This window comes from Nannobrachium achirus (genome assembly GCF_963921795.1).
Source record: "Nannobrachium achirus genome assembly, chromosome: 17".
Lineage (NCBI taxonomy): Eukaryota > Metazoa > Chordata > Actinopteri > Myctophiformes > Myctophidae > Nannobrachium > Nannobrachium achirus.
In genome coordinates, this window is record NC_137824.1 from 48,429,471 (window position 1) to 48,451,500 (window position 22,030).

General features: G+C 45.7%; 1 protein-coding gene across 1 annotated transcript in view; it reads left to right on the plus strand.

The window, feature by feature from the left end:
• Positions 1-260: 260 nt before the first annotated feature.
• Positions 261-22,030, plus strand: part of drp2 (dystrophin related protein 2) — a gene marked incomplete at both ends in the record, with an annotated part of 123,851 nt that continues 102,081 nt past the window's right edge. Inside the window, 2 exon segments of the mRNA XM_080746779.1 lie at positions 261-307; positions 15,897-16,053. Of these exon segments, the coding sequence (XP_080602905.1) occupies positions 261-307; positions 15,897-16,053 (204 nt within the window).

The following is a 22,030-nucleotide window of genomic DNA, read 5'->3' on the forward strand; positions in this document are numbered from 1 at the left end:
TTTCAGAATTGTAAAAAAAATTTAAAATATTAAAATCTAGCAACAATAGCCAAATATACACGCTCACAAGGTATCGCGTTGCAGATTGTAGATTTTTTTCATTATTTCTCTCTTTTTCTCTCTCTGTAGCTGCGGGACGGCCCTCGTGGCCGGGATGCCACTGCGTGCCGTGCCAGTCCGCGGTGGACGGTGAGGGCCTGGAGGAGGGGACTGACTGCAGGAGGCTGAAAGTTGGAGGCCAGCAGCACCAAGCAGGAGACATGAACCTCTGCTGGAGCGAGATTAAACGCAAGTCCCACAACATCCGGTAAGCTGCCGTCAAACACTGCTGTTCAATGGTGGGCAGAGAGAGAGAGGGGCTTTGTCAATTGTGTTTGAGCTCTGCTGATTGGATTTTTGTTTTCAGGGGACTTTTCGTGCTATTTCTAATTGCTATGAGACAATGCTGTTCTTTTGCCACGGCTGGTGGACGCTGATTGGTGAAAGAATTTGGCTCCATGCAAGTTGCTTTTCCTTTTGTCTGTAAATTCATTATCGCAAAGGAAGTAAAGTGCTGTTTGAAATTATAAGGGCCAGGATAAGCAGTTTTGAAGAATGTGGAAATCATCGATAACTACATGATTGTTAAGACATGCTTTGCCAGGTATTAATTAATTCATTCATTCATCTGCCACTGCCAGCGTTTTTTACCTTATTTTACCGTATCTTTCGAGACTTTCTTTTTCAATCGAGATGTAAATACCAGATGTCTCGTTGGAAAGACGAGTCTCTCTTCTTTTCCCCAGAAAAAAAAATATTTGTAACCACAATCTTCCGTTCTTTAGTTATCGACAGCTGTCTGGGAAGAGAAATCAGAGATACATTGTATTTTTATATACTCATTATAATAGCCTTAGAGACGTTTAAGGCTATGACGTCATTTCCGGGATTCCTAGAATGACTCACAGGTTGCGGGAGAGCGCCCTCTATCATAATCTCTGAAAAGAACTTGTTGACTCTATAGATGTCAAAGGCGTTTAAGCTTTGGATTTGAGATTACGTCTTTAGAGCCGACGTCAGCAAGGGGGAAAGACGACAGCCAGCCTCATGGCCTCCCCTAAGTAACAAGAAATCTTGTGAAATACAATGTTGTCAACCAATCATCAAGGACGATGATACACGAAAGAAGAAGAATGGTAGTCAATGTGTATAATGCATATAATGTGTGAATAACTAGGTTGTCGTTTTATTGTTGGTATCAGCCATGCAGGAGTCTATCCCATAGAGTATATAGAGAACGGATAGCCCTGCCCCCAGCTATTCATTTCAATGCAAGTTGCTCAGTGGCGTTTTGAAGCATGCGGCAAGTACAGTAGGTGAATCCAGGTGCATTGTGGGGGAAACACACAAGATGTGCTTCTCATACGCTGAGTTGGTGGTGCCTGGGATCTAACCCAGAACCTAAGGCGAGCACTCTACCAACTGAGCTACCCAGACACCATAACTTGTAAATTATATTTGTGTTAGCTAAAATTCATGGTTTTCCTTTACATACATTGCACAATTTGACATGCTGCCACACTTAAGTCCTCCTGATTTCTAGCAGTGTGGCAGCACTCAACCATGCGTCACATCATCGCAAAAACTGCTGTGCACGTCAATATTTAAATGGGAAAACCATGACCAGAGTGTTTGGAGAACCAGAGATTGATTGATTGCCGTGCAGAACGTCTTATTGATGCATGCAAAAATCAATGTCCTTTTATTTAGCGATTTCACAGGGATATCGATAATTATCAATAAACTGCTGGTGATCACCAGCCTACTGGGGAAAGATGCAAGCTGGGAATGATACAAGTTATAAATGCATGTCCCACCTGGTTATGCAATACCCATTGTACCTGTTGTCAGAGTACCCGTTGTACCCATTTGTCTCTGTCCCTTTTATCCCCATATATGGAGTTCTTAGTCAATCATGCCCCAATCTGGGAACCCATTCTGGGTGGACGACCCCTTTTTTGGGTAGAAACAGGAACTTGGTTTGGCTCCTCCCCTTTCTTAGTCCACTTCCTCCCGGGTGCTTCTGTGTTTATTCCTACTAACCACAACAACACTATGTTTAATGCAGTGGTGCTGACAGATTCTGTGCTAGCAGAATCTGTCTTGAGAGATTAGTCATGGCCAAATATGGATCGATATTTTGGGGAGATTCGCTGATCCAATCAACTTCATCACTCCCTCGTGTCCTCAGCAATACGCATTCCAAGTTTGAAGTCGAACGTGGACACACATATCGTCGCTGTCGGGCAGAAAGAAACCTTGTATCTCCCTATTTCTACCGTAATGTGCCCAAAATAGGGACCCAGGTTGAACGTGGTTCAGTCTGGGGGTTTTATTCATATTTAATGAATGAAAAGTATTAACAAGAGCCTGTGACTAAATAATAACTACACTGGATCCATTGGAACAGAGATAAATAATCTTTTCCTGAAAAGTAAAGGTTTTGGACATACAAGGTTTCCACCTGACACTGTTGATAATCCTTTTATCTTCTAACAATGCCACTCGATGTTGCTGTTTGCGCTCTGTGTTCAGACGATTAGCAAAGGCATTGTCTCCACATTACACTGTCATATAATAATGTATTTTTCAATAGTTACTCCAGTCAGCATATTCATTATTGATATAATATGGGTTAATGCCGCTGCTTCAGGAGCCACACATGAGAGCATTGTGACTGCAAAACAATTAGAGGGCGTTTGTGTTGCTCTCTGATACTTAATTGGAAGGCACCCAGGCTTGCCACATCATTTGTACTTCTCCACTTTCAGCCAGCATCCTATTTACACAATGGGAGCTTTAATGGATTTACTTGACCTTACTGTGCTACTTCTACTTGGGAGGTGATGGGAGTGGGTGGAGGGGAGAGGGGGGGGGGGTCGTTCAAATTAGTGAAGACATCTTCCCCTGCAGTCCTGTGTAATGAAATCAGTATGGATGGCCTGCAGTAGCTGTGTGGACACACACTGCACTCTGACCTGAAATGGCAGAGGGAATTTGGGGGGGTGTTAGTGGAGCGAGACTTAGGGAGAGATAGAGGACAGCAAGGAAGGACAGGTGTTAAATTGCAATCGTGGAAGAAGTACTCACATGTTTTACTAACGTAAGAGTATCAGTACCGCCTCAGCTTTTTTCAAATAGCCAGAATATATATATAGGGCTTAGTGATTAGTACATTAGTATACTAAAATGTTTGAAATAGTTTTCATATAATTGTAGTGGAGCAAAAGTACAACATTTGCCTCTGAGATGTAGTGGTGTAGAAGTAAAAGCACAGACATTTTGAAATACTCCAGTAAAGTAAAAATACAGAAATAATTTACATAAGTACAGTACTTGAGTGATTGTACTTAATTACTTTTATACATATACTCTACCACTGTTCAATTGTTACATTTAACAATTGTTGAGACTAGACACGAAGAGAGAGAGTAGAATGTGGAAAGAATGTGGGTTGAGATGGGATTGTGTGTGTGTGTGTGTGTGTGTGTGTGTGTGCGTGTGTGTGTGTATGCGTGTGTGTGTGTGTGTGTGTGTGTGTGTGTGTGTGTGTGTGTGTGTGTGTGTGCGTGCGTGCGTGCGTGCGTGCGTGCGTGCGTGCGTGCGTGCGTGCGTGCGTGCGTGCGTGCGTGCGTGCGTGCGTGCGTGCGTGCGTGCGTGCGTGCGTGCGTGCGTGCGCGTGTGTGCGTGTGTGTGTGTGCGCGCACACGCGTGTGTGCAACTTGAAAAGCTGTCTATACCTGAGGGTGACTGCTGTCCAGGGGAAATGTGTTTGACTGGATTACGCAGCAAGCCAGCAACAGACAGACAAGTGGAGAAGGCTGGCTTTATAATAGTCTGTCTGACGTTGATTGACAGGTGGCTGAGGAGCCTCCATTCCAGCAAAAGTGATGGGGGACGGGAGACGAGCGTATAGCGGCTGCCTTCTCCTCTCTTTGAACTGTCACACCTTATATTCAACACTGTATGTCGGCTGGCATTTATTCAGTCCTCCTTTGTTATATCCCTTTAGTGACATAACGTTCCTGAAGATATTTACAGTATTTAAAACACCTGCCAAAGACCACGCAAATAAAGATAAAGAGCAAACACTGCGAACCCAATGTAATTTACTGCTGTTATCAGTCTGCTATAGTGATCTGGAATTGTCAAGTCACCCTTTAATTGGACAGCGGGTTGGAGCATTTGTTTCACTGTTGGGGGACAGTTCATATCGAACCTGCTGTAGACAGAATCATTCCACTGTTCTCTCCCCTCTGCAAATTACCATCCAAATAGCAGTTTGCTAGTATTGACTGAAACTAGAGGTGGCATTCTGATGCAGATGTGAATTGATGTCATATATTGTACAGCAGTGGTTCTCAACCTGTGGGTCGGGATGAGATTTTTGGGGGGGAGGGTCCCCAGATGAGAGTAAAGTGACTATATAAGGGCTTTTAAGACCTTTTTAATACATAAAAAATACAATTTCTGCAAGTAATCAACAAACTAAACTATAAAAATGGTCAAACATTGGTCAAATTGTCAAATAATATGAGAAAGAGGCGAAATGTACTAATTAAGAATGTTGAAGAGTCTGTTAGTTTAACAGCAGTGACAGTGTTTCAGCAGAGCAGTACATACAACTACAGATTGGGTTTTTTAATAAATAATACGAATTTAAGTGAGTAGAGGAAAAAGGAGTGGTGTGTTGTCATTTAAGGTAGATCAGCTTTTAGAAATCTGTGTCACCAATAGAACGTGGCAGCAGAGGTAGAGCAGCCGTACCTGGTTCGATCCCTGGCTCTTCTTGGCTTTGTGACAAAGTGTCCTTGAGCAAGACACTGAACCCATAACTGCTCTCGATGAGCAGGTTGGTACCTTTCAGGATTGATGATTGCCTCTGCTGTCATTTTGTGGATATGTGTGTGACTTAGCGAATGTAAAGTATTGTGCAAGTGCTTTGGATAAAAGGGCCTATAGAAATGCAGACCATTTTTCCTCTCAATATGTTGCCTACTAGAGCATCTTTATGCTCATGCGAAACAAGATGCACATTTGTGTTTAGACAAACATTTTAGCTTTTGCTCTGGGGGCCTTGTTGAATCCCTCCACATTATCCCCATAGTCTCTTAGCTAAAAGAAAATCACTCTTAATAAACCAAAGGATTTAGGTATTTACATTTTCTGAATGCAATAAGCAAAGTTACGCACGTGTACAATGTGAAGCATTCTGGAGGTTTTGGCTGTACTACTATGTTACTGTGCCCACTGTTTTTGTGCAGAATGCCCTCTGGGGTTGGTGTGGGGGTGGCACAGTGGCATGGCGGGAATGTGTTTGGCACATGGCTCGGATGACTGCAGAGGGCCACCCGCCCACACTTAGAGTCTGTCGGAGGGCAAGGAAAGACCTCTATCTGATTCCTTTCTTCCCTCTGTGCTCACAATGTCACCACACTGCCTCTATTTGGTGCATGTCTCTCTGACAGCCTATCTTTCCTCACTCTTCCCCTCTTAACTCATTAAAAGCCAACCCCGCGATGTCGCGGGAAAAGTAATAGAGTATCTATAGTGCCATCCACGCGATGTCGCGGGAAAAGTAATATATTACTGTAACGGCGAGTAAAAAAATACCTAGTACAATGGCCGACGCTCCGGAGACGAAATCCGCGCTGATTTGTCATCATCACGGCTCCACGAGCACACAATAGTCATCCCATAACATTGAGGTGGACGGCCGATCTCATCTTTAATGTCCATTATCTCAAAACTACACTTTAGAAGCTAGGATGGAGGCAGATGCTCGCTTATTTTACACAGTTATAAAAGCTCCCGGTCGGCCATTACACAACTCCACGTGGACACGCATCGGTTCCGGCGCACGATCCGATGACGTCAGACCGGAAGTACTTCCGGTCTAGACTTCTGGCCTTCAAAATAAGACAGCGGCCGTTAATGGGGCCGGGAGGGGGCACTCTGGACCCCCTAATCCGTTAATGTCATGGGCTCAGAATGAGTTAACAGTGCATGCTCTAATGCCTTCATTGTTCGACTCACACTCCTCCGTCTTCTTGCACACTCTCGGCTCGCAGCCCTCCTTCCCGCTCTGTCTGCATTCCCCTCTGTATGCTGGAGTCCCTGCTAGCGCCTCCTAGAGTCAGCCAGAGCTTGGTGCGGTGCCCTGGGGTGATGCTGCGTCCCACTTTCTCTGTGCCCCTCCCCAGGCTAGCTCCCCGGCCTGCAGGCCCCATTGAGCTCCAATTACATGTTAATAATTATTTTACCTTTTAGGGTCAGGGTGGCTGGAGGGCTCTATGATTGGACAGCAGGAGTGCACGATACCATTGGATGATTGGATCATAACAACGGCTTTGATATATATATATATAATATATATATATATATATATATATATATAGCTTATTTTCAACAGCAAGAACAAAAGGGGGCTGCGTTGTTGCAGGATGTTAAATTAAGATTTTGCTTGTCCTCGCAGTTTTTCCCAACAGTGCTGATGGGTGCTGTTTGAACGTTTGAACCAGATTATTACCTCCCATTTGACCTGTTCGCATTTTCAAACCATGCTCTGTTTGTCAGCCAACGAACCCTTTCTGATGTCTCGCTCAATAGAGCCAAGAGAGACTCCCTGCTGAGCCTCACTCAGGAGAGCGGGCCGTTGAGGCGTTGACATGATTGAATGACGGCGGGTTGGCCCGTGGTGGGTGGGCAAACAAGGGAATGGAAATTGGAAATCGTATGATGGTGGGGAGATTTCTTTTCTGTTTTGTGGGTTGGCAAAGCAGATGAACTTTCAAAAGCTTTAATGATGGAACAAACCAATGGAACATTAGAACCCCATGAATAATTCAAGTTGCCACTCTACTGTATATGTGTTCGTGCGTGCGTTTGTGTGTGTTCGTGTGTGTGTGTGTGTGTGTGTGTGTGTGTGTGTGTGTGTGTGTGTGTGTGTGTGTGTGTGTGTGTGTGTGTGTGTGTGTGTGCGTGCGTGCGTGCGTGCGTGCGTGCGTGCGTGCGTGCGTGCGTGCGTGCGTGCGTGCGTGCGTGCGTGCGTGCGTGCGTGCGTGCGTGCGTGCGTGCGTGCGTGCGTGCGTGCGTGCGTGCGTGCGTGCGTGCGTGCGTGTGATTGTGTGTGGCCCTGTGTGTAGATCCTGGGAATTAAACTATGGATGAGAGGGGGGCGTTGAACTGTGCCTATATACCAGTGATCTGGTGCAGAAAAAATCAGATCACTGCACAAAATGCAGTCTTGTGCAGACTAAGCACGAGTTATACTTAGTTGTGGCGTAGGTCTAGTGCACCAAAAATAGCGGATCAACAAGCACACAATACGTCGCAGCATGACGCCTTGTGAGCTTGTACATTGACTATTTCCGGTGCACGACACCGGCACGCAACTAATTATAAATCATGCTTTGAAGACAGTGTTGTAGTTTTTGGACCCGTCTGTCTTTAAATAGCTGAGGAAGATAATCAGGTTTTGTGCACATACTGAATCCATGGAGTCAGGCAGTAAAAGCGTCTGTTTCTGTTTATAGAACTCTTGACGGGTGATTTCACAAAGAATGGATTACAGCCACTGAATTGCGAATCACTTGCACCCACTATCTGCCCCTTGTGAAGGTGTGATTCATCTATGGCGCTATAAGCATATCATCACAGTGCAAACACGCCCATGAAGTTTTGCCACTGAGTGCAATTCAACCTTGTTTTGCATAAGTAGTATAAATCACCAAGGAGTTTCTGAAGCTGTTGCCGAGGCATTATATCGAGGCCTAGCCAAAGCCTGAAAATGGCACAGTACTGACTAGTAATACAAATTGAACATTTTATTATAGTCAATGGACTCGCCCATTGACAATTCCATGCACGTTTTCCCCCTAATAATATTTAGGGGGATATTGATATTATCACCAAGCACCAAGATGCTATTTGCTTAGTAGTTAGTGTTCTCAACCTTTTCAGGCCGCGACCCCCAAAATAATCATATATATTTTAACTGGGGACCCCCCACTCTGACAAGCAATAAGAGTTGAGGCATTATATTTTGGATAACACGGTTCTATTGTGAAAATAGCAGATCTACATGCTCACAACGCCTCGCGTGGGCATGTAGATCGGCTATTTTCACAATTGCTGCCTCTAATATTTGACAATTTGGCCAATGTTTAATTTGCCATTTTAGAGGTATTAAAAAGTCCTTAAATTGTCACTTTAGAAATGTGCAGATACCCTCTATACACTTAAACGTTTGGTTGGTTTGTTTAATGTTGAGTGAGAAAACAATGTTGCACATTAAGTTAATCATCTGGTGACCCCCCAAAATATTTTTTTGGGGGTCCCCAAAAACTCCCGACCCACAGGTTGAGAACCACTGATGTAGTTAGTGGTGCATTTCACCCTTTGCTGGTGCTTTGAGAAGCACACAGTTTCTTTTTGTGCCACTGTGGGTTTACAGTAGCTGCCACAAAAAGCCACATAATCCTTTTGTGAATTTGCCCCTGAGAGTGTAAAAATGGACCGAAATGGATGGCTGGCTGGCATGCTGTAGGGTTTCTATTAAGGGACTTGGACCTCCTGGGGAAAAAGGGCATCATGCTATTGCTGTCATAAGAACAATAAGGGATTTAGGATTGGAGAGAGGCTCAATACATTGGCCCTCGCTTCTGCTGCCCTCCGAGGTTGTGTTGTTCTGGACAGGTCCGCAGATAAGCGGTAAATAATATTTTAATTGATATCTGCAAAGTAACTAGTAACTAAAGTGTTCAAATAAATGTAGTCGAGTAAAAGTACAATATTTTGGATCTGAGATGTACAGGTAGTAGTAAAAGTATTGGAAATTGGAAATACTCAAGTACAAATACCTTCAAATTTTCAATATTAAACTATGTCTATTGCAATCACACCGAGATTACATCACACCGGTGTGATTTGCAATACAAACCCCAAAATCAATCCTCCAGTTCCATTAAATACACGTGATCATTTTGGTTCTTTTGTCTAAAAACACACACACACACACACACACACACACACACACACACACACACACACACACACACACACACACACACACACACACACACCCACACATACAGTACTTGATTGCATACACATGCTGTACACTACAGTAGATTGACCTGCTTGGATGTGCATGCACAGGGTCGTGATCATCCATACAGGAACCTCACGCTATCCCCTAACATCCTTTGTTGCCTTTGAGTGTCACAGATTCCCACAAGAGCTTCTGTCTCTTTTGTCTACTGGTCCTGATCAATAACGACCTACAGTATCTTTTGTGACACTTCATACGTGCGTGTGTATGTGTGAACGAGAGAAAGAGAGCAAAAATGTTCACTCGCTGCTTTATTGGTGTGTTTGTGTGTGTGTGTGTGTCCCGTGTTTGTGTATGTGCATGTGTGTGAAAAGAGAATAACGTAACGTGTCGAGAATATTGATGTCTGCATGCATCAATACAGAATAAGTCCTTCATGGTGTTGGCACATAATGAAAGTGTTTTTCCTAACTGCAATAAATGTGTGACTTGCATTATGATGTGTTGTATACACAAGTGTGTAAATACAAGTGTGTTTTGTGAACAATTGGAACAGTATGGTTGAGCGTGTACAGTATGTGTGTGCGTGTGTACGTGCATGCATGTGTGCGTGTGAGTTAGAATAACACAAGGACTGGTTTGTTTAAGCCAATGGTTCTCAAACTTTTTCTGTCAAGGACCTCCAAATGTATAATGTATCTGCTATTTTTGAATAGCCAAAGTGTAAAATATGGTTTAAACTTTAAGTGGTTAACTCATTGACTGCCCCAAAAAGAGTGTTTTTCACATATAAATCGCTGAATATTCTGCGTCGCTCAGATCTGTATCGGGTCTTGTCCTAATTGGAAAATATTCATTGTCCAACCGCGACCGTCTATTTGTAAGATACAGGCTTCCGAGTCCAGCAAGCATGCGTCCAGTCCCTCTCCCAATACACAATTATCACGATTGTTTTTCCTAAAAAAGGAAAGGTTGTTAATATTTGGTGATCCATAAGTGTAAAAAAAAAACATTACTCGTCACGTGGAAGTGAATGAGTTAAAATGATTGTGAGGCTATATTAAGTAATTTAGCTGGGGATCCCCCTCCGAGCACCATATGTCTAATCATGAATACATCTGCCGCTATGGACCCACTAATGTGTTACCACTTTCGCACCTGGTCTTATAATTATGTGTTTAGAGCAGCTAGGGCTTTATACTGTATGTTCTCTTTGTCATGCTTATTTTATGTTGGATTTAGTTTAACAGTTTCACAGTTTAAGTTAGAGCAGTTAAAGGACAACTTTGTTTTTTTTACAACAAGGGTTCATATTTTAGATTGTAATTAGAGAAAAGAAAAGATGAGCGTTAAAATGTTTTCATTTACTACCCAAAGCATCTAAGGAATATATAGGCCTACTTTACATCAGGAAATGTACCGGTATACGCAAGATTAAAGTAACCCACTGTACCAGCGCACACCAGGAGTGTTCAGTTCAACTTTTCTTTGCTTAATTAATAAAGTTGTATAACATATTGTAGCGGTTTGCAACGTGGCTTCTGAACACTCCTGGTGTGTGCTCGGTTACTTTGATCTTGGATATTGTATTTGTTCCTGCTCCAGCCGCACCCTGGATGAGTAGCACGGCTATGGGCATCCATAGATTCTCATATAATATACATATGCTGTACATGCTTTCATCTCAATGCAGATAATATGCATAGAACATGAGACAAGACTGGGGCTATGATGCTGGCCCTATCGCACAGCCTCACACCTCCTGGCTGGCCATTCTTGCGAATGAGTGAGACAGAGAGAGAGAGATAGAGAGAAAGAGAGTGAGAAAGAGAGAGCAAGAGAGAAAGAGAGAGTGAGAGAGAGAGAAAGAGAGAGAGAGCGATGTGAATGGGGTTGACTCAAAGAGATTTCTGCTGTGCACCCTGAGGCGATGTGGTACAGTAGCTTACTTCTCTGTCGTATAACTGCACCAGTGTGGCTTCCACCTCCCATACGGTACATTAATTAATCAATGATGGAGCTCCTCAAAGAGCCCTCTGACGGATTAGGGAGCTATACATCTCTGTTTGCCCATGTCATTTACTTTGGAGCACATAGTGAACGCTGAGGAACTTGGTCCCAAAATGTTATGATTTCAAAATGAATTCAGGATCTGAACTTTGTCAAACTCAATCAAACACAAATCACTCAACCACATGAACTCTATACCCATGAACCGCAGGGTAGGGTTCAGTTCACACACACAGTCACAGATGCTCCACCTCTGTCGCGTTGCTTCTGCTCACAAAGTGCCCTGGTTATGGGGTGGAACAGGAGTCGGGAAGTAAAACAAACCAATCGTCTTGATTCTTGATTGATACTAACATTTTGACCATTCACTATTTTTTATGATTAGTATTTTTATTCACTTTTTCAGGTTTTTTACACAAAACATACAAATACAAACACAGTACATGAAAATGATAATAAAAATAACAACAGACAACAACAAGAAATTAAAACAATAATACACGTTTCAAGCACACAGAGGTAGTTGGAGTACCACAGCTAAACCAACACGTTATTGAAATTGTATACCAGTAGGTATGTCTCGCCCACAAGCGTAGAACGCTTCAGAGTCCCGAAATATGAAGATGGTAGTGACCCCATTTCAGTTCGTAAAAGTCCATCCTGTCATGTAGTCTATACGACAGTCTCTCGTATGAGGATAGTTGGCTTGACCATTCACTATTTGTGTTCAACTGACTAGCGCCGATCTTTGTTGCTACCAGTGCTTATTGGATAAAAATCAGACGGCAGGCCACCAGGGATTGTCCCGCGGCTCCGCCCGTCCCGCGGGTCAATCCGGGCCTGGACAATCCGGCCCATTGCCCTCATTGGTTGACTTTGCCGCTTCACCAATATGAGTGGTATGCGTACAATGGAACTCCATTTGCGTATTCTCGTGCACGTCATCAGCGCAACGCCAGCTGTTTCTGACAACATCAGGGATCCTTGTACCTCCATATTTAGTTGATCGGTTGGATGTCATGTTAGTATGTACTGCACTGATGGGTACTCTGAGAACAAGTACAACGGGTACGGCATCCAAAGAGTCTGAATGTTAGTCTGTGCGATTCTTTCTTGTTGTTTATGGACTTAAATGCTGGCCTCTCGCACCTGTTTTTAGTCTTAGTAAGCCTTGAGTTTAGAGCAAACTTTTCTATCTTATATGCTGTGTAGATGACCTTGTAAAGGCATGGCTCTACTCTGTTCATGGCTAAATGGTTTCCATCTCTGTTTGTTTTTGTGATTCGGATAGATGGCTCCAGAGGGTGTGTTGAGATCATCCCCCTCTCTAGGAAACGGGAAGTGGTCCTGCACTAAGCCTCCCATTAGAGCATTTCTATTGATTATCTCTAGCTTTGTCATCAAGCTAAATGGCTGTTATTGAGCTGCTGCTTTACAGTAGATTGAGACACACACACACACACACACACACACACACACACACACTCACTCTCACTCTCACACACACGTGCACTATTAAGATGTAAACAAACAAAACATGTTCAAAACAAATCCATGTTTAAAATCCGCCTTAAGATTGGTCCTTACAGATACAGCAGATGATGTTGCCAAAGGCATCTATTTCAGGCCTGCAGCTCTGCAGCACCACATCTTAAAGAAATCAAACTAGTGTAACTGGAGAGACAGGTAGACCCCTGTTACTTTACCCACCACTTCTCCCTCTTTCTGCAGCAACTTACTTTGCATCTCACATCCTGCATACAGAACACTACGAAACGCCCATATAAAGCGGAGTTCAGCTACTGTTGTAATTGGGTGTACTGTATGCATGCGATTTTGCGTATGCATGCGATTTTGCTTATGCATGCGCGTGTGTCTGTGTGTCTGTGTGTCTTCACAGGCATATGAAATGTCTCCCGCTACTGTCCTGGGCTGGCATCATCAGCCCAGTAAGGAGCTTATTGTTGGCAGCACCCACCATGTGTCATGATACCATTACAGCACTGTGGTGCTCTGTTTCCCCCTCCATTGCTGTGTAATGGTAGCAGTGGAGGTAATGGATGGGTAAGCACGTGCGTGCGTGTGTGTGTGCGTGCGTGTGTGCGTGCGTGCGTGCATATGTGCACGCCATATAATTTGCAGCATTTTGAAGTTTTCCAGTCAGCCTGAGTGATCCGGTGATGGATGACCTTAGATGTCATACCCCCTTCCATCCAGCCTGACTGTCTATGTATGTACGGTGTGTGTGTGTGTGTGTGTGTGTGTGTGTGTGTGTGTGTGTGTGTGTGTGTGTGTGTGTGTGTGTGTGTGTGTGTGTGTGTGTGTGTGTGTGTGTGTGTGTGTGTGTGTGTGTGTGTGTGTGTGTGTATATTCTGTGTAAGGGGAGGTTGACTGGGTACTGTTTATGTACTGTATTGGTTCAAGTAATAGTCAGTAATAGTTGCAGAAAGTAGGCTCAGATTTCTGGGCTGCTATTCTGTTCGTGGTTGCACACAAACACACTTGTATAAAGCACACACACAAGCATACACGCACGCACGCACGCACGCATGCACACACACACACACACACACACACACACACACACACATGACCATCTTCTACTCTGGCTGGATTTCTGTGCTTCCACTAAGGTTTCAGAAATGTGTGTGCGTGTGCGTAATGTCCGCATCTGTGTTGTGCATGTGTGTGCACCACACACAACTCTTAAAGGAGCGCGGTGTGCCGGGCCCAAAGCAAACCGCTTCCTCTGTGTTTCAATTACCTCAGCAGGCTGAGCTGCAGGGCCGACAACCGGGCTGGGGGGACGGCACGCTCTGTTTCACACAGGTTCCCACGCTGACGGACCAACAGCCATATCTATCCTGAATGGATGGAAACTCACACTCACACCTTTCTCCTTTTCCCTCGTGCGCCTACACAGCTGAAACTGGACTGGACCCTCGCGTGTCCATTTCTGCACTCTTCTCAGTCAAATGAACACTCTGGGTTTTAGCTGGGGATGGGGCGATATTATCGTTTATCGTGATAAAAAAACACTCACGATAATCGTATCGCGGAGATTTAATTTATCGTGATATCGTCCTCCGTCATGCACTGGGATCAATTCACCCTTTATTTACTGAGCTGCATATCCGGTACCACTTAAACCCTCTATAATTGGTAAAAGGTACTTATAACTTGATACTTCATACTTGATACAGTCTTTTTTTTCACTCTCTATCAGATGTCTTTGCCAAAAAATAGCCGATCTACAAGCTCACAGCGCGTCATGTTGTGACGCGTTGTGAGCTTGTAGATCTGCTATTTTTTGGCAAATGTTCCTCCCCAGGATGATGGATTTTAATTATCGTGATAATATTGTAAATCGCGATTTCTTTTGTCACAATAATCGTCATATGAAATGTTCATATCGTTACATCCCTAGTTTTAGCCGCGTAGAGTGTTTGACCCGTGTCACCCAGAAGTGGTATGCAATCTCTCTTCTCCTGTCGGAACTCATCTGCGGCCCCTCTATTCTGTACGCAGGAAATTGCCCTCCAATTCCTTTTCAATTGCCAACGTAGCCTCTCCCTCTCCAGTTGTGACATGTTAATTGTGCAGGTGGGCTTGGGGCCAAGTGACGTCTTCTCCTGGTCTTTGCAGCGCATTGTTGTTTCTGGGTGGTTCGGAGTCAGTGTTCTCATTGTCCCCTTGTCTAGATTTAGATTTAGTCATTGTGTCAGCAGCGCTCGCCGTTCGTTTCTCTGAGAGCGCTTTAGCGGTGCTGTCATCACACCATTGGCCCTGTCGTCTCTGTAACAGCCCACTCATGCCGTTGATAACTATTTGTCTCATTTCCTCTCCCAGAGACTACTCTCTTACAGAATAGGCGAGTTGCATCTATTTCTGTGTTCTCATTGAAATGCGTTGCTTGTGAAATCACACTTATTCCGTTGTTGGCCTCGTTGTGTGTCTCTCCGAATAAGAACATCAGCAAGACACCACTTGCGTCTTTCTGTTTCTCTCCCTTTTAGCTTCCGCTCTCATCCTCTTTCCACGTGTGTGCTGTCCTCTATTCTAGATGTCTCTCCATTTCTGTGTTGTGGCAGTGCTGGCAAATGATGGCGCACGGGAATAATGATATTTTGAGTCCTGGCTTCAGGCTGGTTGCTAGTGTGTAATTGCAGCACGAGGGCATTTTCACACCCTGCGTCCAGCCTATCCCCAGCTGTGGCACTGATAGAAATGTGTTGATTCCCCACAGTCCCCCTTTGCTCTGTGTAATGTCTCACATTGTCTCGTGTGTACTGTATGAGTGCTATTCCACGTGATTGATTTCTCATTTGTCAAGGCTGTGTGGCGATATATACAGTGACTGTGGACCACACTACACTGAAGGAATGCTTAAACAGCGAATATTGATTCGCATCACAGGAAAGAAATTCCATATCTTTTGTGTTGCATTTTAATTCCGACAAATAGACAACACCTTTTGACATTTTCGTATATGTGTTTCTTTTGTGGCAACTTTGATTCATTTGAAGTCGAGAGCTGTGCAGCTGGTGCTTTTCTGACCCTGTGGGAGGCAGTGGTCAAATGTCATCTTCATTGTCGGTTTGGTAGGAAATCAAGGCATTTTGTAGTTGGCTGCGCTAACCATTGTGTGTGTGTGTGTGTGTGTGTGTGTGTGTGTGTGTGTGTGTGTGTGTGTGTGTGTGTGTGTGTGTGTGTGTGTGCTCGTGTGCTCGTGTGTGTGTGTGTGTGTGCGTGTGTGCGTGCGTGTGCGTGCGCGTGTGTGTGTGTGTGTTGGTAGGGTGCGACTGGAGGCCTTCTCTGACAACAGCGGGAAGCTACAGCTCTCTCTGCAGGAGATCATAGAATGGCTGACTGCCAAGGACGAGGAGATGTCGGAACAGCTGCCCATAGGGGGCGACGTAGGGGCCGTCCAACACCAGAGGGAGTTTCACCAGGTATTGCTGTCCGAAAAACGCATAGTTTAATGTTTTCCAACACTTTTAGATTGCAGATTTTCAAAGTATTTTTTTCTTTTCTTCTTCTCTTTTTTTCTTTTCCTTTTTGTTGTTGTTGTTGACATTTTGCAAAAAGAGAACGCTATGGCTATTTGGGGGTCCACCTTGGCATGGACAAGTTTTGGAAGCACTGTTTTAGATCAGGGGTCTTCAACAGGGGGTCCGGGACCCCTAGAGGGTCTTCAGAGTTACTACAGGGGGTGATAGAAACTTTTTTCTCCTTTTGTATATTAATCACTTGAACCCTAACGTCCATATTCTGAGAACTTTTGCCAAAAATAGCAGATCTACAAGCTTGTAGATCGGCTATTTTCGGCAAAGAGGTTTGGTGTAGAGGGGAAAAAAAGAGCACACTACAGAGTGATAGTTCAAGTTTCAAGTATTGACTCTCTCTCAACTAAGGGGTCCTTGGCCTGAAAACGTTGAAGACCCCTGTCTTAGATAACATACAGTTATTATACCGGCTACATTGGTATTGAGTTGCAATGTATTTGTGTTTTGCTGTGAAATGTGTGGCCGTCTAGTTTAGTAACCTTTTGTTCCCTGTTATTAAACAATCCACTTGACCGCATTCCTATTCACATCAATAACTTGGAGAAGTAGTGGCAGCCACAAGAACCTGGGACCTGTCCTGTTCAGTTTTAAAAGATTAGAGACATCTGGGCTTTTTGATTAACTTACCTTTGTATGACAAGATGATTGATCGCAGTTTCACCCAGGTCTGTGGTATTTATTTTGTGTTAAGGTGCATTTCAACACTTAAACACTACACTATGTGTATGCCAAGTGAGCGCTACACACACACACACGCACACGCACACGCACGCACACACACACACACACACACACACACACACGCACACACACACACACACACACACACACACACACACACACACACACACACACACTCACAGTACCCTACTGAAAACAGAAGTCAATTATGTTGTTACTGAGCAATGGCAAATAAGCTGTCTGACCGTATTTGTCAAAAAGGTCAATGCATTCTCTCAACATTAATCAGTTACTGAGAGGTCTGAGCCACTCGTCATGAACCTTGCTCAATGGTAATTCAGATCTTTCCCTTACCCCACCCCAATTCCCAATTCTAAGCCAGAGGTTACAACAAAATTGACAGGAAAAGGTGAAAAAAAGACTAATAATTAAACTTTATCTGAAACATAATCAGTGTTTTTCACTTGGGGTCAGGACCCCGAATTTACCAGGGCCACGAACTGAGCTCCTGCTTCCTTCAATGCACGAGGAGTGAGCAGGCCGCTTCTTATCACCTGGCAGGGGGAGTTTCCCCGGTAGGACGTAGCTTGTGGAAGGAACATGTTATTCCAACCAGTTCCTTTCCCTCCCTCGGGAGGCAGTATAGAGACCAGGATTACTGCATTTTATTTGTGAAGGTACCTACCCTAGGGAATATGGGGCGATCATGCAAAAAAGGCCCTTACACCAACCCTACCTAGGGTATGGGCACTGTTGCCACAGAGGAGAGACCACGCACCGAGCGCCCACAGCGTCCCTGGTGGGAATCGAACCCAGGACCTTCTAGCTGTGAGGTGACAGTGCCACTGAGCCCCCCAAAGGTTGCATGTATTCTAACCTGTGACAATATCTCAGTTCAGGATCGGGACCCTGATGAGAGACACTGGTCCAGGTTGTAACACGGAGGACTGAGCATTAGAGACCTCAGCCCCTACATTCCTATACAAGGATTTACCTACATTCGTTTAGCACGTGGTTCGATCACAGGCTGCTGCAGTTCAGCTATCCATCAAAATAATAGCTTTATTGCACTGTTTAATACTCTGGCTCTTATCTATGGGACAGATATATGGGGGAGAAAATGGCTGTCCTCTGCATTAAAGCTACCCTGGGTATAGCGATACCAAAAGGCCCAGGGTGTCTTCAAGTCAGGGAGGTGGCTGCACTGAAATCCTTTTTCTTTAAAGATTTGGTGGTGGGGGGCATTTCTTTGTGCTGGTTTTACTGTATGTTTATAGGATAGTGTGCTGTAGAGTAAGGAAACCCAGGGCAGAGAGATGAGGGGACATGCAAGAACTCGGGTGGGGGGTGGCATAGCTCAGGGGCAGAGAAACTGTCATTAGAGTACGAAGGGTTCCCGAAAGGTTCCCAGGTCGAATCCGGGCTCCCCCTGAATTAATGTCGAAGAGTCGTTGAGCAAGACACTGAACTCCTAGTTGCTCCCGATGAGCAGGTTGGTGCCTTGCATGGTTTCCTCCGCCAGCGGTGTATGAATGTGTGTGTGTGTGTGTGTGTGTGTGTGTGTGTGTGTGTGTGTGTGTGTGTGTGTGTGTGTGTGTGTGTGTGTGTGTGTGTGTGTGAATGGGTGAATGTAATGCACAATCTCTGTAAAGCGCCTTGGATAAAAGCGCTATATAAATGCACCATTTACAAAGAGTCAATCTCTCAGATCAGCTATTTTTGATGCACGACATGGCACGCAATCAAGTATGAAAAAAGCATTAAGAAGCATCACCTGTTGTGTTGGTAAAGAGTCAAATAAAATTACTGGAGAGATGAATGGAGTGTAGAGCTGTGTGTGTATGTGTGTGTGCGTGTGTGCGTGTGTGCGTGTGTGCGTGTGTGCGTGTGTGCGTGTGTGCGTGTGTGCGTGTGTGCGTGTGTGTGTGTGTGTGTGTGTGTGTGTGTGTGTGCGTGCGCGCGTGCGTGCGTGTGCATTCAAGCTGGTCTATTGCAACTGAAGGCTTTTTATAGCCTCATTATTATTTGGGGATGAGTGATTCTGCTTGACTTTGTTGATTAATTTAACAGTCCTTTCATATCCCACCATAGTATGTATAGGAACGCCAACAGACATTTAACCCTTAGGGCCCCAACCTCCACCCGACGAACGGAAATAAGAGGCAATTATTTTCCAACCGATGCAATTTTTCCCAGCGCCCACATTGTATAAATACCAAATGACCTTATGCCCATGGGTATGTTGAATCCATAGCCTCCTGCCATCTTTGTATATGTCTCTGCACTATATAGCTGTGACCTTCCTCAATCTTAGAACGAAATCTCTGTCCATGTGAGTGTCTGTAGTTCTGATGTCATCAATATTGTCTGAGACTCCATATTTGGGCATGCCTGACATGGAACGGTAGGTTCCGTACGGAACCATTGTTTACTTAGATATGGAAGGATGACCTCCCACTTGGGTAATGACGCCCCCTGGCGATCATTCAGAGAAACTACTTCAGCTCCCGTACTAACGTAGGTAGGAAGGGCCTGTCACTCAAACCCGAGTGACCCGCCTCCAGGCTATATAAGCCCCCGGAGGCGGAAGTAACATCCTCTTAATACCACTCTCTGCCACATTCAGTGAAACAGAGGGGCATTACGTGGGAGGTCATCCTTCCATATCTAAGTAAACAATGGTTCCGTACGGAACCTACCGTTTACTGTCAATATTCCAGGATGACCTCCCACTTGGGATTCTTAAACTCCCCTCTAAGCCACAACCTACTCTCATACCCCCACACACCCCTCATACGGGTGAGCACAGCCCAAACGGGCGTGACCCATCACCCAGAAGGTCCCAGGCCCACCGGACCTGGGTGTGAAGACATGAGAAAATAAAGAGAGACCCTGACAGACCGAAGTCCGCCTCATTCAACTAAATGAAAAGGACAAGTCCGCCTTATAAGTAAGACACACTATATAAGGAAAACACAGGGTCCCCCCAAAATACCCCAGGTGGCTACATGCCCACCTGTGGGAGGGGAAGATCCGACTCCTCTATGACGTAGAGGAGGCAACTGCACCCAGAACCGAATGCGCTAGCGAAGAGGATTCGATATCCAGGTGATAGTAGGCTGCAAAGGTAGAAGGCGAAGACCAATTCGCCGAAACACAAATCTCCTGAACGGAGACTCCCTTTGCCAGTGCCCACGAAGTAGCCACACCCCTAGTGCTATGGGCTTTAAGTGCCGCCGGCACTTCCACACCCGCACTAGAGTAAGCCAGCCTAATAGCATCCACAATCCACCTCGAAAGAGTGGGTCTAGACACCGGCTTTCTGACAAGAACATTGCCCATTTCTACAAAGAGCTGAGAAGAAGCTCTAGAACCAGCAGTCCTGTCACAGTAGGCCTTCAATGCCCTGACAGGACAAAGGCAATTCAGCCGTTCATCCTCCACCGAGACAAACGGAGGAGGATGAAAAGCCAGAAGAACAACAGGCTCCTTAGGAACCACCATGTTCTTAGGAACAAACTTAAGATGAGGCTTGAGCAACACCTTGAGATCATTGTTCATAAACTGCATGCACTCCGCAGACACCGAGAGAGCTTGCAGGTCACCAACTCTTTTAGCCGTGGCCAAAGCCAGCAAAAGAGCCGTCTTGAAACTCAAAAGTTTCAAAGGCATCCCTACAAGCGGCTCAAAGGGAGCCCGACATAGGCCCCCTAGAACCACCTGCAGATCCCAAACTGGGAACAAAGACCTAGTCACCGGCCTCAAACGTTCAACTCCTTGCATGAACTTGATGACCTCCGGGACTTTAGAAGGTGCCTTGCCCGCCACCCCCAGGTGACAGGCATTAATAGCCGCCAAATACCCCCTAAGGGTAGAAAATGCTAGACCACTTCTCAAGCGGTTCTGCATAAATTCCAGAATTTCCTGGGCTGACGCCACATGAGCCACCACAGGTGGAACACGCGACTCACACCAGTCCTCAAAGGCATTCCACCTTCCATCATAAGACGCCCTCGTAGAGGGCGCCTTAGCACTCTGAATGGTATCAACCACTTCAGAAGAAAAACCGGCTGCCAGCAGGTTTAACCTTTCACGTGCCAAACCCACAGGTCTAGGACCTGCAGGTCTTGGTGGAAGATCTCCCCCCTGGCCTGACTCAACAGGTCCCTGCACTGAGGCAGCTGCCAACCCGGTTCGCAAAGGAGAGGGGCGATCGCCGATCTCCACGTGCCCTTGTAGGGAGCCACCAGGAGCATCTCCAGACCGAACCTCCTGACTCTCTCCAGAGTGGGTCGGATTAAGTCGAAGGGGGGAAACGCGTACAGTAGACCTCTCGGCCACGTGTGCGCTAAGGCGTCCAACCCCAAGGGGGGACTGCCCTTCACCGCGAAGAACAACGGACACTTCGTATTCTCCGCTGACGCAAACAGGTCCGCCACTGGCTGACCAAACTTGCGAAAAATCTGGCTCACCACCCTGGGGTGGAGAGACCAATCCTCGTAGCGAGGACCTCCCCTGGACAGGAGATCTGCTCCGCTGTTGAGGAGACCTGGGACGTGTGAGGCCCTGATCGACTTGAGGCGCGACAAGCACCAAACCGTCAATTCTCGAGCCAGACGGTCCAGTGGCAACGACGACAGGCCCCCCTGTTTGTTGACATAAAACATGGCCGTCGTATTGTCTGTCCTGACCAGGACGTGACAATGCAAAATCCAAGGCTCGAAATGCTTGAGCGCCAGGAGTATAGCCATCAACTCCAAATAGTTGATGTGACGACCCCTCATCTCCAGAGGCCAAAGCCCCTGCGCTGTGCGCCCCTCGAAAGTGGCTCCCCATCCACTGAGACTGGCGTCTGTCGTGATCGACTTGTGGGAAACCACCTCGCCAATCGAGACTCCGCTGGTGAGGAACCCCTCCACCAGCCACGGAGACAGGGCGATCGCGCAGGAAGGGGAAACCGTAACCTTCTTGTACTTCAAGGAGGGCGGGATCCCGAGGGATAACATCCATCTTTGAAAAGGTCTCATATGAAACCTGCCCAAACGCAACAGATGTACTGCGGAAGCCATCATTCCCGTCAGTACCATGCAACTCCTGTAAGTGACCTCCTGGCCCACTTGAAAGGAGTCGAGACATTCCCGAAACCTGTCCACCCTCTCCTCTGAGAGACGGGCCGACATGT